The sequence below is a fragment of the Nesoenas mayeri genome, assembly GCF_963082525.1.
Source record: "Nesoenas mayeri genome assembly, chromosome: 9".
NCBI lineage: Eukaryota > Metazoa > Chordata > Aves > Columbiformes > Columbidae > Nesoenas > Nesoenas mayeri.
This window is the reverse complement of record NC_137557.1, coordinates 13,486,528-13,505,432: the sequence shown is the minus strand read 5'-3', so window position 1 is coordinate 13,505,432 and position 18,905 is coordinate 13,486,528. Positions and strand designations below refer to the sequence as shown.

Genomic DNA, 18,905 nt, shown 5'->3' with positions numbered 1-18,905 from the left:
TGTAAGTAGTATGAAATAAGAGTGTTCATATTGCAGCTGTGGTTAATATAGTAACAGGGAATGTTAGTTGCAGATATGTCCCCAGAGATGGCGGTGACCTCACTTCCTTACAGCGTTATCTAGATCTTTATTGCTGTATCACGTTATTGCCTCAGGGACATGGTTTCAGTGTGGAGCAGGATGCACGCTGCAGCTGGGTGCCTGGGAGTTGGGCTCAGCTCTGGGAGTTCTTTGCTCCACAACTGTGGTGGGAAGAGCAAGGGAGAGATGCCTTTCAAGCAAAGAAAGAGGGTGAAGGTACAGTGTTTCTGTACAGGATTCTCTTTGGGATTTGGGATTCTATTTTCAGATCTATCACAAGCCTGTTGTTGCATACCAGATGGAGTATCAAATCTTCTCTCTCAATTTATCTGTCAGTCAAAAGTTAATAATGTAGGAGAGAACTGTAGGATCTGATAATTTTTTCCTGTGAAAACTGCAGTGTTTCAGAGGAAATCCTAACCTGTAGTCACATTACTGCACGCCAAGACACAGCGTGGAAAGCACAACATAGAGTGGGAGTAGGTGGTAACAGACCATAGAAAGTCACTCTGCAGCTAAAAGAGCTGCTGTGCAGTCCATGCAGGTGACAATCTGTCATTTGGATATTTTCTGTGCTGCTCTTGTAACGCTCGTGAGCTGGTAGGTCACTAACTACTTTTGAAATGTTTCTGTTCTGTTATGGCCACTGATACTTGAAAGAAAGAGTGACTGTTCTAGCTTGGGTATCAAGGCAACACAAGTTGCTGCAGACTGGCAATGGAATAAATTTAAGATTTCACAGTATTTGGGAGCTGCTTACATTACTACACAGGAATCTTGTCTCATTTACGCTGGTTGACCCAGCAGAAGCTCCACTGAAACTGTTTGGTTTAGATTGCAGTCAGGTTAGTATGCAAACGGGTATGTGCCAACTGTGGTTTGCAGCTGGAATTGCACGTCCCAAGCACGGGCTGGCCCTGGCTGCAGGGCTGCAAGCTGCTCCCATGCTGTGTCACTGGGTGCTGGGGGTGCCTGCAGCACGGCAGGATCTGATGGGATTGTCACTGTCTTTCCCCACGCAGGCTGAAGGGAAGGCGGTGCTGATAACAGGCTGTGACAAAGGTTTTGGACATGCCTTGGCAAAACAGCTCCATGCAAAGGGATTTACTGTTTTTGCTGGATGCTTGCTTGCGGTGAGTAGTAATATTGATCAAAATTCTTCTCTGCTTGTAGGAAAAATGCTCCTTAAGCAACATCATCTTAATCTGAAGCCTTCATTTACCATAGTCCAAGACCTGGGGGAAGTGCAGTGGGCAGGGATCATGACAGCTTCCATTGCTTCATCTGCCTGTTGCATCCTGTCAGTCCTATAATTCTGAGCTTCTTAGGGCAGGAACTGTCTGTCAGCTGCCTGGGTGTAGAGCAGCTTGCACAGCAGAGCAGTGTTCACTGCTGGAAGCCTCTCAGCAGCATTGCAACACACTCAATGAATCTGATAGTCCAAGATTGCTATGGCACCATGGCTTTCTCTCTTCTCTGGCAGTTCTGTTGCTGTCTTTCATTCTGACACTTTTCTTTAGGGACACTCTCCTCAAACTCATTTCCAAGCTGCCTCTCCTGTCTTGTCGAGGTTCTGTTTCCAAAGTATCTTCCAACTGTGTTTCTACAGCTTCTGTAGAAATTATTCAGTTTCTGGATAGCTGAATAAACAAATTTCAGTACCTTTCTGACATCTGTAGGTCTCACCTTCTGCCACCTATGTTGGGCACACTTGTTGTAAGAAATCAGTTTAGGCACACTGAAGCAGAAGGGGTTGCAGACCCATCATCCCAGTCCAAGCTTTTGCAGGTAACCATGTTGTATAATCCTCTTTATCAACTAGGCCAGCTCCGCTTCCATTTTATCTGGGCTTTTACCCTTACTATGCTTTTTTTTGCTGTTTTGATAGTCAAAACTCATGTAATTGCTGACCTGAATTGTTCAAAATCAGTTCTTACTTACTTGTTTCTCTATTTGAAGATGGTCATTTTGGCACAGGTTCTCAGGGACTGATGACCACAGATTCTTGAGTAGTGTGAAGGGCAAGAACAAACAAAGAAAAGGTGACCCTTGTTGCCCATGTGATCTCAGCGGAGGTTATGTTCTTCACCAGAAGGGAAAGTTATTGTCAGCTGACATATTGTGTAACTTGAGAACAAGAGAGTCCTGTTGGAAAATTGCCACTATTTGGAAGTTTCCATGTGGAGGCTCTGTAAATCCTTCAGTAGTCATGTCATACACTGCTTTGGGATGCTTGTCTCTGTGGTGATAGCAAGTCAGGCACTCACTTTGCTGAGCAGCAGGTGTAGGGAACAGAAAGGAAAGGGGAGATGGGGTAGTGTGAAATGGCTGTTCAGATGGAAGCACCCTAGTGTGGAGCTGAGAGGGCCAAGCTCCAATTGAAGCCAGCTGAAGCCAGCCAAAAAATACTTGTTGGTCACAGATCATTACCTGTGCCAGAATGGCTGGGCAGCTCTCAGCATCCCCTCTGGTCTGGCCTGGCAGCTTCTTACTCTGAGCCGAAACTTTCATGGTTCAGGACTTATATTCTGTGTGGTAGTGGAAAATTCATCAGCAATCATAGTTGATTTGCAGGTGACTTTCAGGAGATTGACTGAGCACCCTGAAGGGGCAGAGAATGGGAGAATGTGATTTTTCTTGTTTTGTGTGTTAATCAGTTTTCAGGACACCTGGACTTAGTGTCCTAGGATTTAACTCCTGGGTTGTTGTCTTATTTTTTGGGGTTTCCCCCCCCTCCTAGATTGTCAATGTTGCTTTATCTGCTGTTAGGTGCATCTGAAGGTCTGGGTCTGGTAGTAGCTTAGTTATCTGGATAGCTCATGAAAACTAATACAGCCAAATGCTTTCTACAGTTCTTGGGACAGGGAGCATTCTCATGGGACAGCCTTATGTTGGTTGAGGGAGATTGTAGCCTAGGAATTTAAAAATTGATATGCAGGAGCTTACTGAAAATCTAGTGGTAGATTGTGCTTGGGATGAAAATGGTTATAAATCTGGAGTGGACTGCTCTGAGAAAAGGAACACATAGTGGCTGCAGAAAAGGATGGTGGATCCAACAGCAGCTGGAACCATCAGTGAAGGCAGGGAGCTGTTGGGTCAGGTCACTTGTGGTTATTGCTGATAAGTGAAGGAGTGCACGTGGTGTGGCTGGAAATGCAGCTGCCCCGTGGTAACTGGCCATGTACATGTAACTGCTGGTGATAAATGCAAGGAAAGTTCTGTCATGAGAGAAAAGTGACTGCCTGGAGGTTCACTGCAGGGTCAGAGCAGGTATGGGGGCAGTTGTCATAGAGCAGGTTCCAGGCTATTAGTTCGCACTTAATTACTCCATCATCACTTAACTTGGGTGCTTTTATCCTGGGAATTAAAGGATCCCTGATGCACTAGCCAGCACAGAAAGGTCTTACATTACATACAAGATGGTACACTGCCAGGTGCATCAGGAGCTTTTTAATAATCAGACAGTCAAAAATGAAACTATAGGAATAATGAGAGTACTGCAGGCAGCTGGTACAGAGCTGGACAGGATCAAGTGCAAAAGGGATTTCATTTAGCATGGATATTTAAGTCCACAGAGAAAGTTTCTGTTAATATATTCGTATTAAGATGGAAAAGCACGCAGAAACCGATTACAAAATAACCTGAAGAGTAGAAAGTACACAAACAGTTGAAGTAATCATTGTCTTACTTTCTGTGATATTACTAAAAAAAAAGATTGTTTTCAGATGCCTACTGCAGCAGTTTTCATGAGGACTGCAGGCAAGAAAAGGAAAAGAGCAGGGCATGTTTGCATAAATGGATGTGCTCGAGTTCACCAGGCCTGACAAGACATAAGAGCATTTAAGGATGAGCCATTGTGAGTTCTACCCCATGGGTGGTATTTTCAGGAGCACCTGAAGGCCGGGGGGTTTCCAGAAGGCTGGGGGAGGATGGGTGCTGTACTTCCCAAAGGAGCCAGGCTCAGGAAATCCCAACCAGGCAGCTCACCTTTGGTGTGCTGGATGAAGTTGCAACACAGTGAACTGTCAGTTTTACAAATGTCTAGATTATAGTGTGATACACATTGGATAAGTTTACCAGGAACAGACTGTGCCATGTCAGTGTAATCTCATTCTGTCTAAGCTGCAGCCTGGTTAAAGGGGAAGCAATAAATGTATCCTGAATAAGGGTTTTGACACAGTCCCTCATGATAGTCTCATGAGCAAACTTATGCTCTGAGCCTGTGATTGCTGTTCAGTCCCAGGAAAGTTTTCTTGGAAGTCTCCCCTGGAATAGGGAGTTCACTTGGAAATAGATGTGCCAAACAGGGAGGATTGCAGGCCCTTTGGGGAATAGGGTTCAAAATTATCCTGATAGGTGGGAGAGAGTCTGAAATCAATTAGGTGGAAACCAGTAATGACAAATACAAGGTGTTCTGCCTAGGAAACGCAGGAAGGGAGCGGGTGGACAGGCAGCAGCGGGTGAGGGGGAACTGACGCAGATGGAGCGAGCTGGCCGGATCCGCAGGCGTTCAGCATTGTGTTTGTGGCTTCCTGATTCCCCCGACACCTCACTGCGGGTGCCCAAGGGCTGGCCAGGACCTCATCCTGAATCCCACCAGCTTCCTGAGGAAAGGCCACGGTTCTGTGGGTTATGGGCAAGCCCTGTGTGATCTGCCTGTCCCTTAGCACCAGCTGTGTTGGGATCCACCGAACCAGGAAAGGAGCGAGGCAGGGGAAAGGGAGGCAGCCGAAAACTGGAGCAGGGCTCTCCTGCTGGGTGGAGAGGGCTTGTGTGGCTGTGGGGCTCCCTGGGCAGGTGGAGGGTGGGGCAGGAGCCAGAACCGCACAGGGCTGCGAGGGCAGGATAACTGGGGGAAATGAGGGACGTGGGAGGGGATGGCAAAGTCCCACTGAAGGTCTCTGTGGTGAGTGCTGGAGCAGCAGGCTGGGCTGGGGCAGGGCAGCTTTCAGCTCTGGGCAACCTGGAGAGGGAAAGCTGGGAGATTTGGGGAAGGAGAAAAATCAGTAAAAAAAAAAAAGTGACAGCAAAAGGAGGTGGAGGGAGCTTTTGCAGCAGCAATTGGGCCAGTGCTGCTAGGATCCCCGCCAGGGATCCCACTTGGCTCACACTGCTGTGTGGCTGCTGTTGGTGCATCCCAAGGCCACGAAGGACACCCCAGGTAGGACACCCTAGCTGCTCCCATGGGAACTGCTCCAGGTATCTTCCCAGCCAGCAAATCTGCCATTTAAAAAACAAGGAAGAAGTACTATGTGGGTATCTGAAAAGGGAATGTTGGTTGAGGGAGATTGTAGCCTAGGAATTTAAAAATTGATATGCAGGAGCTTACTGAAAATCTAGTGGTAGATTGTGCTTGGGATGAAAATGGTTATAAATCTGGAGTGGACTGCTCTGAGAAAAGGAACACATAGTGGCTGCAGAAAAGGATGGTGGATCCAACAGCAGCTGGAACCATCAGTGAAGGCAGGGAGCTGTTGGGTCAGGTCACTTATTGCTGATAAGTGAAGGAGTGCACGTGGTGTGGCTGGAAATGCAGCTGCCCCGTGGTAACTGGCCATGTACATGTAACTGCTGGTGACAAATGCAAGGAAAGTTCTGTCATGAGAGAAAAGTGACTGCCTGGAGGTTCACTGCAGGGTCAGAGCAGGTATGGGGGCAGTTGTCATAGAGCAGGTTCCAGGCTATTAGTTCGCACTTAATTACTCCATCATCACTTAACTTGGGTGCTTTTATCCTGGGAATTAAAGGATCCCTGATGCACTAGCCAGCACAGAAAGGTCTTACATTACATACAAGATGGTACACTGCCAGGTGCATCAGGAGCTTTTTAATAATCAGACAGTCAAAAATGAAACTATAGGAATAATGAGAGTACTGCAGGCAGCTGGTACAGAGCTGGACAGGATCAAGTGCAAAAGGGATTTCATTTAGCATGGATATTTAAGTCCACAGAGAAAGTTTCTGTTAATATATTCGTATTAAGATGGAAAAGCACGCAGAAACCGATTACAAAATAACCTGAAGAGTAGAAAGTACACAAACAGTTGAAGTAATCATTGTCTTACTTTCTGTGATATTACTAAAAAAAAAGATTGTTTTCAGATGCCTACTGCAGCAGTTTTCATGAGGACTGCAGGCAAGAAAAGGAAAAGAGCAGGGCATGTTTGCATAAATGGATGTGCTCGAGTTCACCAGGCCTGACAAGACATAAGAGCATTTAAGGATGAGCCATTGTGAGTTCTACCCCATGGGTGGTATTTTCAGGAGCACCTGAAGGCCGGGGGGTTTCCAGAAGGCTGGGGGAGGATGGGTGCTGTACTTCCCAAAGGAGCCAGGCTCAGGAAATCCCAACCAGGCAGCTCACCTTTGGTGTGCTGGATGAAGTTGCAACACAGTGAACTGTCAGTTTTACAAATGTCTAGATTATAGTGTGATACACATTGGATAAGTTTACCAGGAACAGACTGTGCCATGTCAGTGTAATCTCATTCTGTCTAAGCTGCAGCCTGGTTAAAGGGGAAGCAATAAATGTATCCTGAATAAGGGTTTTGACACAGTCCCTCATGATAGTCTCATGAGCAAACTTATGCTCTGAGCCTGTGATTGCTGTTCAGTCCCAGGAAAGTTTTCTTGGAAGTCTCCCCTGGAATAGGGAGTTCACTTGGAAATAGATGTGCCAAACAGGGAGGATTGCAGGCCCTTTGGGGAATAGGGTTCAAAATTATCCTGATAGGTGGGAGAGAGTCTGAAATCAATTAGGTGGAAACCAGTAATGACAAATACAAGGTGTTCTGCCTAGGAAACGCAGGAAGGGAGCGGGTGGACAGGCAGCAGCGGGTGAGGGGGAACTGACGCAGATGGAGCGAGCTGGCCGGATCCGCAGGCGTTCAGCATTGTGTTTGTGGCTTCCTGATTCCCCCGACACCTCACTGCGGGTGCCCAAGGGCTGGCCAGGACCTCATCCTGAATCCCACCAGCTTCCTGAGGAAAGGCCACAGTTCTGTGGGTTATGGGCAAGCCCTGTGTGATCTGCCTGTCCCTTAGCACCAGCTGTGTTGGGATCCACCGAACCAGGAAAGGAGCGAGGCAGGGGAAGGGGAGGCAGCCGAAAACTGGAGCAGGGCTCTCCTGCTGGGTGGAGAGGGCTTGTATGGCTGTGGGGCTCCTTGGGCAGGTGGAGGGTGGGGCAGGAGCCAGAACCGCACAGGGCTGCGAGGGCAGGATAACTGGGGGAAATGAGGGACGTGGGAGGGGATGGCAAAGTCCCACTGAAGGTCTCTGTGGTGAGTGCTGGAGCAGCAGGCTGGGCTGGGGCAGGGCAGCTTTCAGCTCTGGGCAACCTGGAGAGGGAAAGCTGGGAGATTTGGGGAAGGAGAAAAATCAGTAAAAAAAAAAAAGTGACAGCAAAAGGAGGTGGAGGGAGCTTTTGCAGCAGCAATTGGGCCAGTGCTGCTAGGATCCCCCCCAGGGATCCCACTTGGCTCACACTGCTGTGTGGCTGCTGTTGGTGCATCCCAAGGCCACGAAGGACACCTCAGGTAGGACACCCTAGCTGCTCCCATGGGAACTGCTCCAGGTATCTTCCCAGCCAGCAAATCTGCCATTTAAAAAACAAGGAAGAAGTACTATGTGGGTATCTGAAAAGGGAATGTGCTTACAGCCCCTGCAGGCCATAGAACATAAGATGATACTCACTTCTTTCCATAAAAATACGTCTGCTGCATTTGTGAAGAGGTTTTCTGGATAAGAGTTAAGCAATTCATATTACAGTTAAATAGTAGCTGAGGTGTTGTCTGTAACTATGAAAAGTGACTCCAATTGATATAGCACATTTCAAAGGGAATATAATATTTTGGTGATAATGTTATTAACTACTTGTAATGCCACGCTTAGAGATTCTTTTTGTGGCTGGATAAGAGGGCTAGACACAGCATGTCACTTTGTTTGATGTGCATTAGAAAGCTTCAAGTCTTTATTTGCTGTTCTTGTGATACCTGGAAATACATCAGTTGTGAAATGCTATGCAGCCATAGGGCCAGAAACTCTTTCCTACTATTGTCATACCTCCAGTGTAACTACATATTGATTTTAAATAAAGCTACTCTGTCTTGCTCAAGGCTGAAATAGGCATTTCAGCTCTTTTCCTTCATTACACATCATTGCTCACTGGACTGTAGGTGGAGGCAAGATGTTGTAGACCACGTTCATTAACCAGCCTGAGATATGTATAGAAAAACTGAGTGGTTCCATGGTTTTACATTATCCTGGCTGCAGAGGCGGCTGAGCGGGTGACTGTGGGAGGGTTCCTCACCTCGGCTGCCCTTGTGCCGTGGGAGCTGGTATCAAGCGCTGAGGCAGAGCGGCAGCCGGGCGCCGTGACTCACCGATTCATAACTCCTGCCTCCCTAGTGTGGCAGATCCCGTGACTCGGGGAGCGGTTTGGGGAATTATATCTCAAGCCTGCTGTGGAACTGCATGGCTAATCTGTGCCCTATTGACTTTTATTTGTTGTATGCCACCCGAGCTAGGGTTAGACAGCAATCGTATCTGGAAGTGGACAGGTAAAATTTGGGATTAGAGCTGTGTTTAGACTTGGCTAAAAAAACCCCACAATAGTAACAGAATCTCTAACAATTGCGAGAGGGAGGGAGGAAAGGAAGGGAAAAGGTAGAAAAGAAAGCAGAGCCATTGTATTCTTGTTACCTGTAATGTGTGGGTCGGGGTGGGGGTGGGGAAGGCAGACTTGTTCTTGCTTTGTCAGCCAGAATCTCCTCCTTTGATGCCTGGTGTCTGTCATCTTGTGGTGTGGCAGGTCTCCACTGTGCATGTGTTCCTGTGCACCGTTCTGTTATGGAGTAAGAGCCAAGTATATTTCTTATGTATGTTCAGCTGTAAATGTTTCCTGTTGTGTCCTGTAGCACCAGACTGTTATTAGATATGTCAAAGGTGTCCCTGCTGTCTTGTTTTCAGAGTGCTCTGGCAATACTGCTTCATTAGAAGCCAGGCAATATTTTGGAGTGAGATGACTACGGTGCCTAATCAGCCTTCTGCTTTCAAGCCTAGAAAAATCTGACTCTGATTTCTGTACAAGTGTTTGCACAGCACGGAGACTGAGGTGGTGGAGGGTCACCCATGCTTATCCCAGGCTGGTGTGGGATTTGACAGTGTGATGGGTATGAAACCCACTGTGTGAGGAGCCACAGCAAGGGCTGTGTGGCCCTGCAGAGCAGTGGGTCACTGGTGGAGATACAGGGCTGTGCTGGAGGGAAGAGGAAGATGATGGTGGGTTGCATGCTGGTTCATGTGGCTTTTGTGCCTATTTGTGCACCAGGTTTACACTTCTGTGTGCAATTTACATAGCTTCTGTTTCTTGTCCACGTTAACATGCCTGGCCCTGAGCTGCATTGCTGTTCCTTGGCTGTCTTAGCAGGAAATCTGCCTTTTCTTCTGAGCAGGACAAGGATGGAGATGGAGCCAGGGAGCTGAAGACCATGAAGTCGGATCGCATGCAGGTGCTACAGATGGATGTCTGCAGTGACCAGGAGGTGGCTCAGGCTGTGGATTTTGTGAAGAGAACCCTGAAGGAGCCAGAGGGAGGTTTGTGGGGATATTCTTATTTCCAGCACAGCTGGCTCTTTGCTGTGCTCATGGAATCCTTCCTACAGAGCAGGCCATGCACTGGCCAGGTCGTCGCATCTCTGCACCTCCAAAATAGGGTTAACAAGCCTGGTTAACTTGCAGCAGTGTGCGGCTGTCAGGCAGTGCTGTACCTGGGTCAGTGAGAAGAATTGTCTTGCCATTGATGTGATGTCCACATGGGAAGAGACCAAGACCAGCTAGAGGGTGAGGCTTAACTCTACATCCTGTAAAAAGTGATGTGTGGCAGCAAGCCCACTGGAGCCTGTGTCTCTCTCTTCAAGTGTCTGTGAAGGGCATAGGGTGAGCAGAGCCTGATCCTCTCCTGGTGCTCCTCCCTGGCTCCCACAGGCCTTTCTGTGGTGACGCTTCTAGTGAAGGGGTGACAGGCCTTGGCTGCTTGCTGCTGTCCCCTCTGCTGTGCTGGTATAGCTTGTTTGTGTAACTGAGTGCTGAGCTGGAGCATAAAACTGGATGAACCTGGATTGTTCTTCAGCCAGGTCAATCCATGTTTTTGGTTTGCCATGCAACATCTCAGAGGGGAAGGGATGGCTGATTTCATCGCTATGTGGCTTGGCTGCTGGGTTGGGTATCAAGCAGCTCCCCGTTTGAGTGGTTTGGCAATGGGATGGGAGCTGTTGGATGGAGCATGGAGTGACACCACCTCACCTCTTCCCATGTGGTGAGGCTGTGAGGCTTCTTGCCTGTAGCCTCCGTGCAAGCAGCAAGCTGGGCAGCAGCTGTAGGCTCAGGCTGGGGCTGAAGTTTCACATCTGTAGCTCCAGGACTTGTGGGTTGTGTGGCTAGAGGGTGGTTGCTCCTCTTGAGGCACGGATAAGATTGCATGGGCCTGTCTTCATCACAGCAAGTATGAAGCTAGTAAATACCAGTAGCTCTAATCTTAATGCCAATTACCTGAGCACACCCCTCCTGCTAAAACAAGCATATGAAATGTAACTGAGTTATGTACAAGCTCTGTTCCCACACATGTTCTCTCTGCATGATTTTTCTTCCTACACAATCACCCAGCCCTTGTCACACATTTCACAGCTTCTCGAGCTTTTCCTGAAGAGCCCAGCAACAGCAGTGGTGGCACAGAGCCATCTCCCCCTGCGTGAAAGCTTGTAAAGGAGCAGCTCTGTTGCTTCTATAAATGCAGCAGTGTTTGCACAACCTTGTGTGTAGCAGGGACAGAGGAGTCTTGCATCCTTGATCAGCAAGTTGGACCGGTTCCTCCTGCTCAAGAGCCTTATTCTGTAGTTGTTTGCAGCAGCAAAGGCTTCTTTTGCGGTGCAGCAGTGTGACTGAGGTTTGTGGCTTGCAAATAAATAGTGCTCAATAAAAAGCACTGGAATGTAGAGACTGTTGGCACTGAGGTGCCTTGCACAGAAGTGCTTGTTGCACCCAAGCGTGGCCCCAGAGGAGCTGGTGCAGAGCAGTTCTTGTGCTGTACCTTTATACCTCTTCTCACTGTGCTGTTTACATAAGGCTAAACTCATTTCGGTGGGAGTGCCCATGTGTGTTTTCCATCTTACGCCATTCCCACTGTATTGTTGACACTAAAGAAATTAAAGTGATAAGGCCCAGCTTGATAAACACATTGCTGTCCAGCAAACAGCCCTGTGACCAGGTACCTATGAGTACAAACATAACGTGACCTGATCGGTGAGCAATGACATTCCAAGAATGAGCTATTGTAAGTGATGTTTTCATGAAAGTCTCACAAATCTAACCTTGTAACCCTAGAAATTGGAAATTGTTGTAGAGGAATTTAAAATAAGGAATGCTCTGCAGAGGTCAGTTTGGGACTGACAGTTTGTATTTTGTGGTCTTCACTAAATCCCTGCCAAATTTGCTCTGCATAGCTTTTGTTACTGGTGAAATTACACCATCAGATGCTCTGTTTCCATGGTCCTCCTGCTAGCAATTAGAGCCTGCTTTGCAGCAGCACGAGGGACCCTCTTCAGGCTGAGATGCTCTGCTGGCTGCCAGATGAGTGTGATTTTCAGAATTATCTTGACCCATTAAAGCTGGCAGCTTCCGTAAGCGCAGGAGCAACAGGAAGGGGATCTTGGGCAGAGCAGGAATAGAGCTATCTGACTGCAGCATTTAGAAACTTGAACTAATAACAATGGAAGAATAGGTGAGCAAGATGTTTTCTTGGGTTTTGCTGCAGACCACAACTTAGCTGTTGTCCTAAACAGCTTTCCTGGTCCGCTATACATGGCTGGTCAACAGCCTTCAGGGAAAATGAACTTGATTGGGAACAGGGCAGGGTTATGAGCGTTGGTATAGGATCAGGGAGCCAGTCTAGCAATGTATGCAGGTGTTTTTAAATGCACCAGGAAGATAAATTCCATTGGTATTTATTGGGCAACAGTGGAATATTGCAATTTGCTTTGAGGGCTGTATTTGGTGCAATAAACAGTTACTATCTGACTATGAATAAATATAGGCTGGAAGTTATTAAAAGACTTTTATACATCAGAGCAGGGAAACTAAGGAGCAGAGGCAGGGCAAACAGCCCAAACATTTTTGAGAGAGAGCTTGATAAGTTTTATCAACAGGGTGACATGATGTGGGTGCTTTTGATAGCAACGTCAGAGCTCCCCGGACATGGAGACTCTTCCTTAGCCCTGTGTGTGTTGGTGGCGGTGAGAGGAAGGTCAGGGAGTGGAAAGGGGCCCCAACTCCAACTGGGTACTTACACAGTGAAAAATAACTATGGTGTATGGCAAGACATCTAATGAGGAACAACCCCATTATCTTGTTCCAGCTCTTCTGTTTGTTCCTCCTGCAGTTTATGGCTGTGTAGTCCTGTGCTTCAACAAATTCATGAAGTATGGAGTCAATCATACAAATATTTGCCACTGGGACTCCTGCAGTAATCTTTTCAAAGGGTCAAGTCCTCAGTGACCACCTAAGTGCTGGACTTGTAAGGGGCTCAGTACAGAAGCTCTTGGTAAGTGCAGTCAGTTTCATTTTGACAGGGCTGCATGCACAAAAGATGTTCATTATTAAGTTCAAGTTTTAAGGGTTGGTTGTAAGTTTGCTGTGTTCTTCTATAGTTAGGATTGAGGGAAACTAAATACCTGGACTAATACCAGGAGCTGTTAATTGGGCCATGAACCTGCAGATCAATACCATGCACTCTCCAAAACAATGAGTCAGAGCTGTGAAGGGGATTTGGAAATCAAATGTATTTGTTTCCTTCTTTTTTTTTTTTTCCTCTTTAAATGGAGGGAAAGTCCAGCCCCCCTCCAAATTGCAAAAGCCATGATAGAGTCACTGAGTAAAGACAAACCTGGGACCAGCAGGATGTATAAAAGAGGGTCAGCCAGATCCAGCCATACAAAACCCCAGGACAGAATTTGACCTTAGAGGGGAGACATTTGGAGAGGCAATCTTTATGTTACCCCATCACTCTCCCTAGTGCTCTAAACATGCCCCACTGGCTTCACTTCTGATATATCGAGACTGTATTTCATCTCCTTGCTTTTTCTCTACAACTTTTTTTTCTACAAAATTGCCCTGTTCTGTGTCAAGGGGTTGGATTACTTTGGAAAACAAGGGAAGTCACTTCTCTGCAACACTTCCTTGCTCTGCTCCTTAACTGTGTGTTCGTTGACAGGTCTGTGGGGCTTGGTGAACAATGCTGGCATCTCAACCTTCGGAGAAGTGGAATTTGCAACTTTAGACAACTACAAGAATGTGGCAGAGATCAACCTATGGGGCACTGTGAGGGTGACAAAGGCTTTCCTGCCCCTCATTCGCAGAGCTAAAGGTACGTGAATGCGGCAAAACTCAGAGAGAGCTTTTGCAGCACAGCGAAGAGATGTAACTAAAAATCATGACTCAGGCTGTGCTTCAAGGAATGTCTGTGCAGTCCAAGGAGGGTGTCTGAGGCAGGCAAGCTAACTAGACAGCAGGGTTCAACATGCGGTCTAAGCATTTGGTAGTACAGGCCACTCTTGGGGCAGTCCAGGTGCTATCTTAAACATCCTAGGATATCAGAGACCTTTGTGCAGTGCTGGCAGATGTGACACAGGGCTCCAGACACCTTTAGAAAAAGTGACTGGAGGCCAAACAAGATAATCCTGGACTACAGAGTCCACCACATACTTATGTTTTGATAACTGAATATTCTCCTTTCATATTTGTCATTTGACAGGTGATTGCAGAGTGGCAGTGGTGGTATAAATGAGAGTCAATAACAGCCATTTTGATATTAATATCTTACAAGACAACAGTATTATCAAAAGTCTTTGGTTTATGTTAATAAAAAATACATATGAGCAGACTTCAGAAGAGCTTCTTTTGCATGTGGGAGAATGCTGGCATAGCTGTGTGTTCTGTGAGGACAGAAAGGGGTTATATTGAAAAGATTTCTCAGGTATTGTTTCCAGAAATTAAGCACTGACTAACCAGGCCCCATCTCACTGCCAAAGGTAGCTTACCCATCAGGTCAGCATGTGGTGCTTGCAGTCCCTCTAAGCTGCGCTTAGGTCTGAAACGAGAGAGCAGAGCTACCCACTTGTTTCTCAGCTAAAATTGCAAGCTGCAGAAGGGCATCATGCTCCACGGCTGTAAAAATAGCTGGTGAGATTTCAAGGGCCTGTTTCTAAGTGCATCTGAAACCAAAATTGCACACGTATTGTCTTGGGGAAGGACAGAGCCACCCACAGAGGAGTGGCCATTGCTGTCACTGCCCCCAGGCATTGCAGGATCTAGCACAAGCTGTCAGAGTTCTGCAGTCGGGCTGGCATGGGCTGCTGGTGGCAATTAGGACAATTGCTCTTTGCTGTCCCATAGCAGCACATCCAGTCTCCTCTCAGTCCCAGTCATGTAGCACTCTGGGCTCTCCCGGGTGAGCAGGCTGTGCTGCCCGTGCTGCCGGTTCAGAGAAACCTCCACTGGTTCTCTGCCATCCAGCTCAGGTCTGGAAGCATGGAGCTGTGTTAGGCCGAGTGGCTGCAGATGGGCTTTTATGCTTATGGAAAGAAACAGAATGCTTCTGTGGCATCATGCTGTGTTGCATGTTTTCCAGCTCCTAACACTGCTAGCTGGGAGCTTGAACATGTCTCTAGCAAGATGCAGGAGCAGAGCACACTAATGTGAGAGCACAGGGCTAGTAGCCTCAGAAGATCTGGGTACTTCCCTACTTGGAAATTAAGAAGGAAATGTTTTCTATGCTTTGTAAAGCAGAGGCAGGCATATATACCATCTGCAGAGGAGGTCAGAGCAGGGACTATCCTTGCTTGAATTAGGAGAGAAGGGCTCCTTTACAAGGGATTTGGATACCTCTTCAAGATTCAGATTTGACAAATTAGCATCATCCAATGAAGCAACTTTTTACTAGGATGTTCTGGCTGCTGCTTCTGCAGCCCATCATCTCTCCCTCCTCTTTTCCCTCTAGGCCGTGTGGTGAATATCACAAGCATGTTGGGACGGATGGTGAGTCCATCTCGCTCCTGCTATTGCATTTCCAAGTTTGGGGTGGCAGCCTTCTCCGACTGCCTCCGGCAGGAGATGTACCGCTGGGGTGTCAGAGTCATCCTCATCGAGCCCAGTAACTTCGTGGCAGCAACGGGCATCCTGACGGCAGACGGCATTGACAGGCAGGCTGAGGCACTGTGGAGCGGAGCCAGCGACACCGTGCAGGAGGACTATGGGAGGGAGTATTTCACTCGCCACGTGGCCCTGATGAAGTCCTTCATCAACAGTGGCCTGAAGGACATGTCTCTGGTCTTGAATGACATCACTGATGCACTCACTTCCACACACCCCAACAACCGTTACAACCCCATGGAGACCTACTGGTGGGTGAGGCTGCAAGTCATGACTCACCTGCCCACTGCCATTGCCGACTGGCTTTATGTCCCGGGAGCCACCCTGTGAATGGCCATCGCTCAGGCACCCTGCCAGTGCTCGTATGTAGGCGCAGCTCAAAGCTGACCTAGGACTGTCTGCACACACTCCTGATGCACCTTCCCTGTAGATATATGTGATTTCACTTTGGGTTATGGCTTCAAGTCTTGCATCGTGGGATGCTGAGAAGAGCGTGACATTTTTGTTTGTTTTTTGTTTTTCTGATTCTTGCTCTTTGTATTCCTTGCTATCCTGATTAAAGTTGAAAGGTGTTTACCTTTTAACTGTGGAGGACAGAGATGAAAGTTAACATAATGGTTCAAATATGTGGCTAGTGTAATTAGGTCAGCAGAGTTCCCCCAGTGATAAATTTGGCGCATTAATGGGCTCTGCTCTTGCTTTTCCCTACAAGGACAGGCTGCTAATAGCAGAGCAAAGCTGTTGCTATGAGATGTCTCGAAGGGAGAAACTAAAATGGGAAACAAAAGCAGCATTTTCCATTTGATTGAAAATGGGTCAGTCACAGCCTTACGTTGTTTTCCTGATACAGCTAGAAAGCTCTGCTGCACTGTGTCTGCTTTTTCCAGGAAAACAGCACCACTGCCTCCAAACAGCCTCATTACCTAGCTTGGAGGGTTCAGATCCCTGCCAAGAAGTGTTCTTCCCCCCGAGCCCTGTGGCCAGGAGCTGCCAGAGCCAGCGGCTGCAGACTGGCTGGGCAAGGAAAAGCCCTTCTAATGGGGAGTGAAGTCTGAGCCATCCCTTGGTCAGTCCCCATGGGCACTGGGAATTGCAGCCTCTCTACCCACTACCGAGGAGCTTTACTGGACGGGCTTGAATCTGATGTAGCAAACAAGTTGACCCCTCTGATTTCTGCCTTAAATACCCATGCCTGAACAACCCAGCTGTGGCACAGACACTGCCCAGCTGTCCCTCTGCTTCCCCCATGTCACTGCCCAGTGCTCAGCTCCCTCTTGCCAAGCTGCTCTCATGTTCCTGAATCAGATATTTGGTTTCATCTCCTCTGCACTTGCACAGTGACAGGGGCACTGTGCAGCCAGTGTGGACTGACTATGAGCTCTGGACGGGTGCTTTAAGTGGCACATTTCCTTTTTTTAATATTGCACAATGAAATTTCCATGTCACATGTGATTGTCTCCTCAGAGAACTTCCTGATATCTGGTATGAGCTACTTTTGCACAGTATCCCGAAGGGTTTCTCCTGTTGGCCATATATAGGGATTTTAATAATTTTTCCACGTCCTGGGGCTGCCTGGCTGCACACACATCCCCTCTGTCCCAGTGGTGGCTGCAGGCAGAGCAGCCAGCCGGGCTGGGACCCACCCTCTCCTCAAGGGACCAGCTTCCCTTCTACTGCTAAACTTCCTTCTGCTTTGTCCTATGGGACATTAAGTGACTATGAAAAGAGCTTATGGTTTGGGCTTTTGGCACCTGTCCCTGCCAGGTCTGACTTGGAAACTGTGTCATAAACTTTTTATATGCTGCTGGCTGTGAATGCTTGGGGTCTGTGTGCAGCCGTGAATGCTGTGATGCCTGAGGAAGAAAACTGGCTTCCCTTGGAGATGCTGTGGAGGTAGTTTGTATCACAATTAACAACTGCTGGAAATGTTGGCTGTGCAGTTCTTTTCTATTCCAGATCATTAGCACGTGGAAATTTCCTGGGATCCAGTACTTGGAACGATCCCACTGAAGGGCAGCTGAAGCAGTGTTGTAATCGCTTCTGCCCCTTGCACTGTGAAATGTGAGTAATGTTAAGTAGCACTGATTTGCACAAAGAGAAGAATAAACTGTGAGATTTGTAAAACACATGTCTGTGTCTGCAGTCCTCCTTTCTACATTGTTTTTCCCACTCCCTTTGCATCTGAGGTTGGGATTTAATTGGGCTCAGTAATCAAGGAGATGGTGGTGGTTCAGCAGGTAGTGGGACTGTGGAGGCTCACTGAGAACTGCTTGGAGCAGAACAGGCAGCATGACCCATTTCACCAGCAGAAGCAGCTAGAGAGGCCTCTCTGCAAACACACACACTGTCAGTATTTGTATTTTATGTGGTTTTCCTCAAATTACAGTGTTGAGAGAGTGGTGCTGCACATTATCCATTGCCTCAGCACTCTGCATGTAACTAATCCAAATGCTGCAGCTGCCTGGTCATAAGGATTCACTCTTCTCACAGACAGAAAGGAGATTTGCAAGCCAAGAAGTGTCTGGGGCCATGCAAGGACTCATGCTTGAGTCAGGGTTAGGATTTCACAGCATTTGAGCCCCAGTCTCTTCTTCTGTGCCCTGAGAAGTGCTCAGGTGAGCTGCCGGTGCCTGGCCTGGCTTCTGCCTGGGGGGGAGCTCTGGGTGGTGGTCTGGTTCTGAAATCTGTTCCTTGAGACAACCAGACCTTTGTTTTTCACTGTAGTCTTGCATTAGTGCAGGCATTGAGGGCAGATAATTGTCTTTCTGGTGAGTAACAGAGGGAGGAAATCTCAATTCCATTTGACAGTGACTTTCAAAGCCAAAGGATGGAGGAGACAGAGGAAGCTGGAAGTTCATGCTCGTTGCTCCTGTAGTTTCCTACAAGGCGTTAGGCTGCTGAAGGTGCCTGTGGGTTTCCTTCCAAGGGCCAGCTGCTGAGGCCATGGCAGTGTCCTACTTTTTCCTGAGTGTTTCTCCCAATGCTTTGGAAGACAGCGATTGTGCAGCTCCTTGGTGTTCCCTTTAGCCTTTGTAAAGTGTTTCTCTTTACCCTTTCAGTTTAGCGTGGTTCTCTACAATGACAGTTGGGACCAAGAGGTGGTCCTCTGCATTTCGTGTTTGCTCTGGTTCAGCTTAACACAGGAAGGGGTCTCCTGGGGTCTCCCAAGCAAACACTGTGAGTCTGTATACTCCAGGTAGCTCCAGGTTCTTTCTGCCTTCACAAAAAACAAGTCCCAAAGCAGTGGCAAGTCCCAGTGTGTATCCCAGACCTCATGGCATCTGTGGTTCCTGGTTTAGCCCCAACATGAAACCTCCACTAGCAGCACAGGAACAGCTTTAAAGACAAAAAAATTATTGTGGGTGAAGTGAATAAAGATCATCTGTAAAAGCCAAGAGAAACCAGAAGTCTCTTCTGAGTGGCAAGAGCTGCAGAGGAAGTGGTTCATGTCAGGCAGAGGCGAGCAGCAGCAAGTTGCTATGGAGATCCCTCATTGACAGTCCTGTATGTTTTTAACTCTACAGTGAGCTACACAGAGGATGGGAATGTATGCTTATTTCTCTGGGCTGCAAAAGTCTTTACTGCCATCACGAGTGGCTGATGCATCAGGATTGCTGTTC

The 18,905-nt window shown here is 47.7% G+C and overlaps 1 protein-coding gene across 4 annotated transcripts in view; it reads left to right on the top strand.

Annotated features, from left to right (window-relative positions):
* LOC308043676 (D-beta-hydroxybutyrate dehydrogenase, mitochondrial-like) overlaps nt 1–18,905 on the top strand; it is a 21,730-nt gene extending 2,825 nt beyond the window's left edge. For 2 of the 4 annotated variants that reach the window (XM_080349883.1, XM_080349884.1), the window contains exons 2-5: nt 1,104–1,214; nt 9,537–9,678; nt 13,349–13,501; nt 15,134–17,400. In XM_080349883.1, the coding sequence (XP_080206009.1) occupies nt 1,104–1,214; nt 9,537–9,678; nt 13,349–13,501; nt 15,134–15,615 (888 nt within the window). In that variant the 3' untranslated portion in view covers nt 15,616–17,400. Of the gene's footprint in view, nt 1–119; nt 298–1,103; nt 1,215–9,536; nt 9,679–13,348; nt 13,502–15,133; nt 17,401–18,809 lie in introns of those variants that run through there. The other 2 variants (XR_013922529.1, XM_080349882.1) reach the window with 2 other exon arrangements.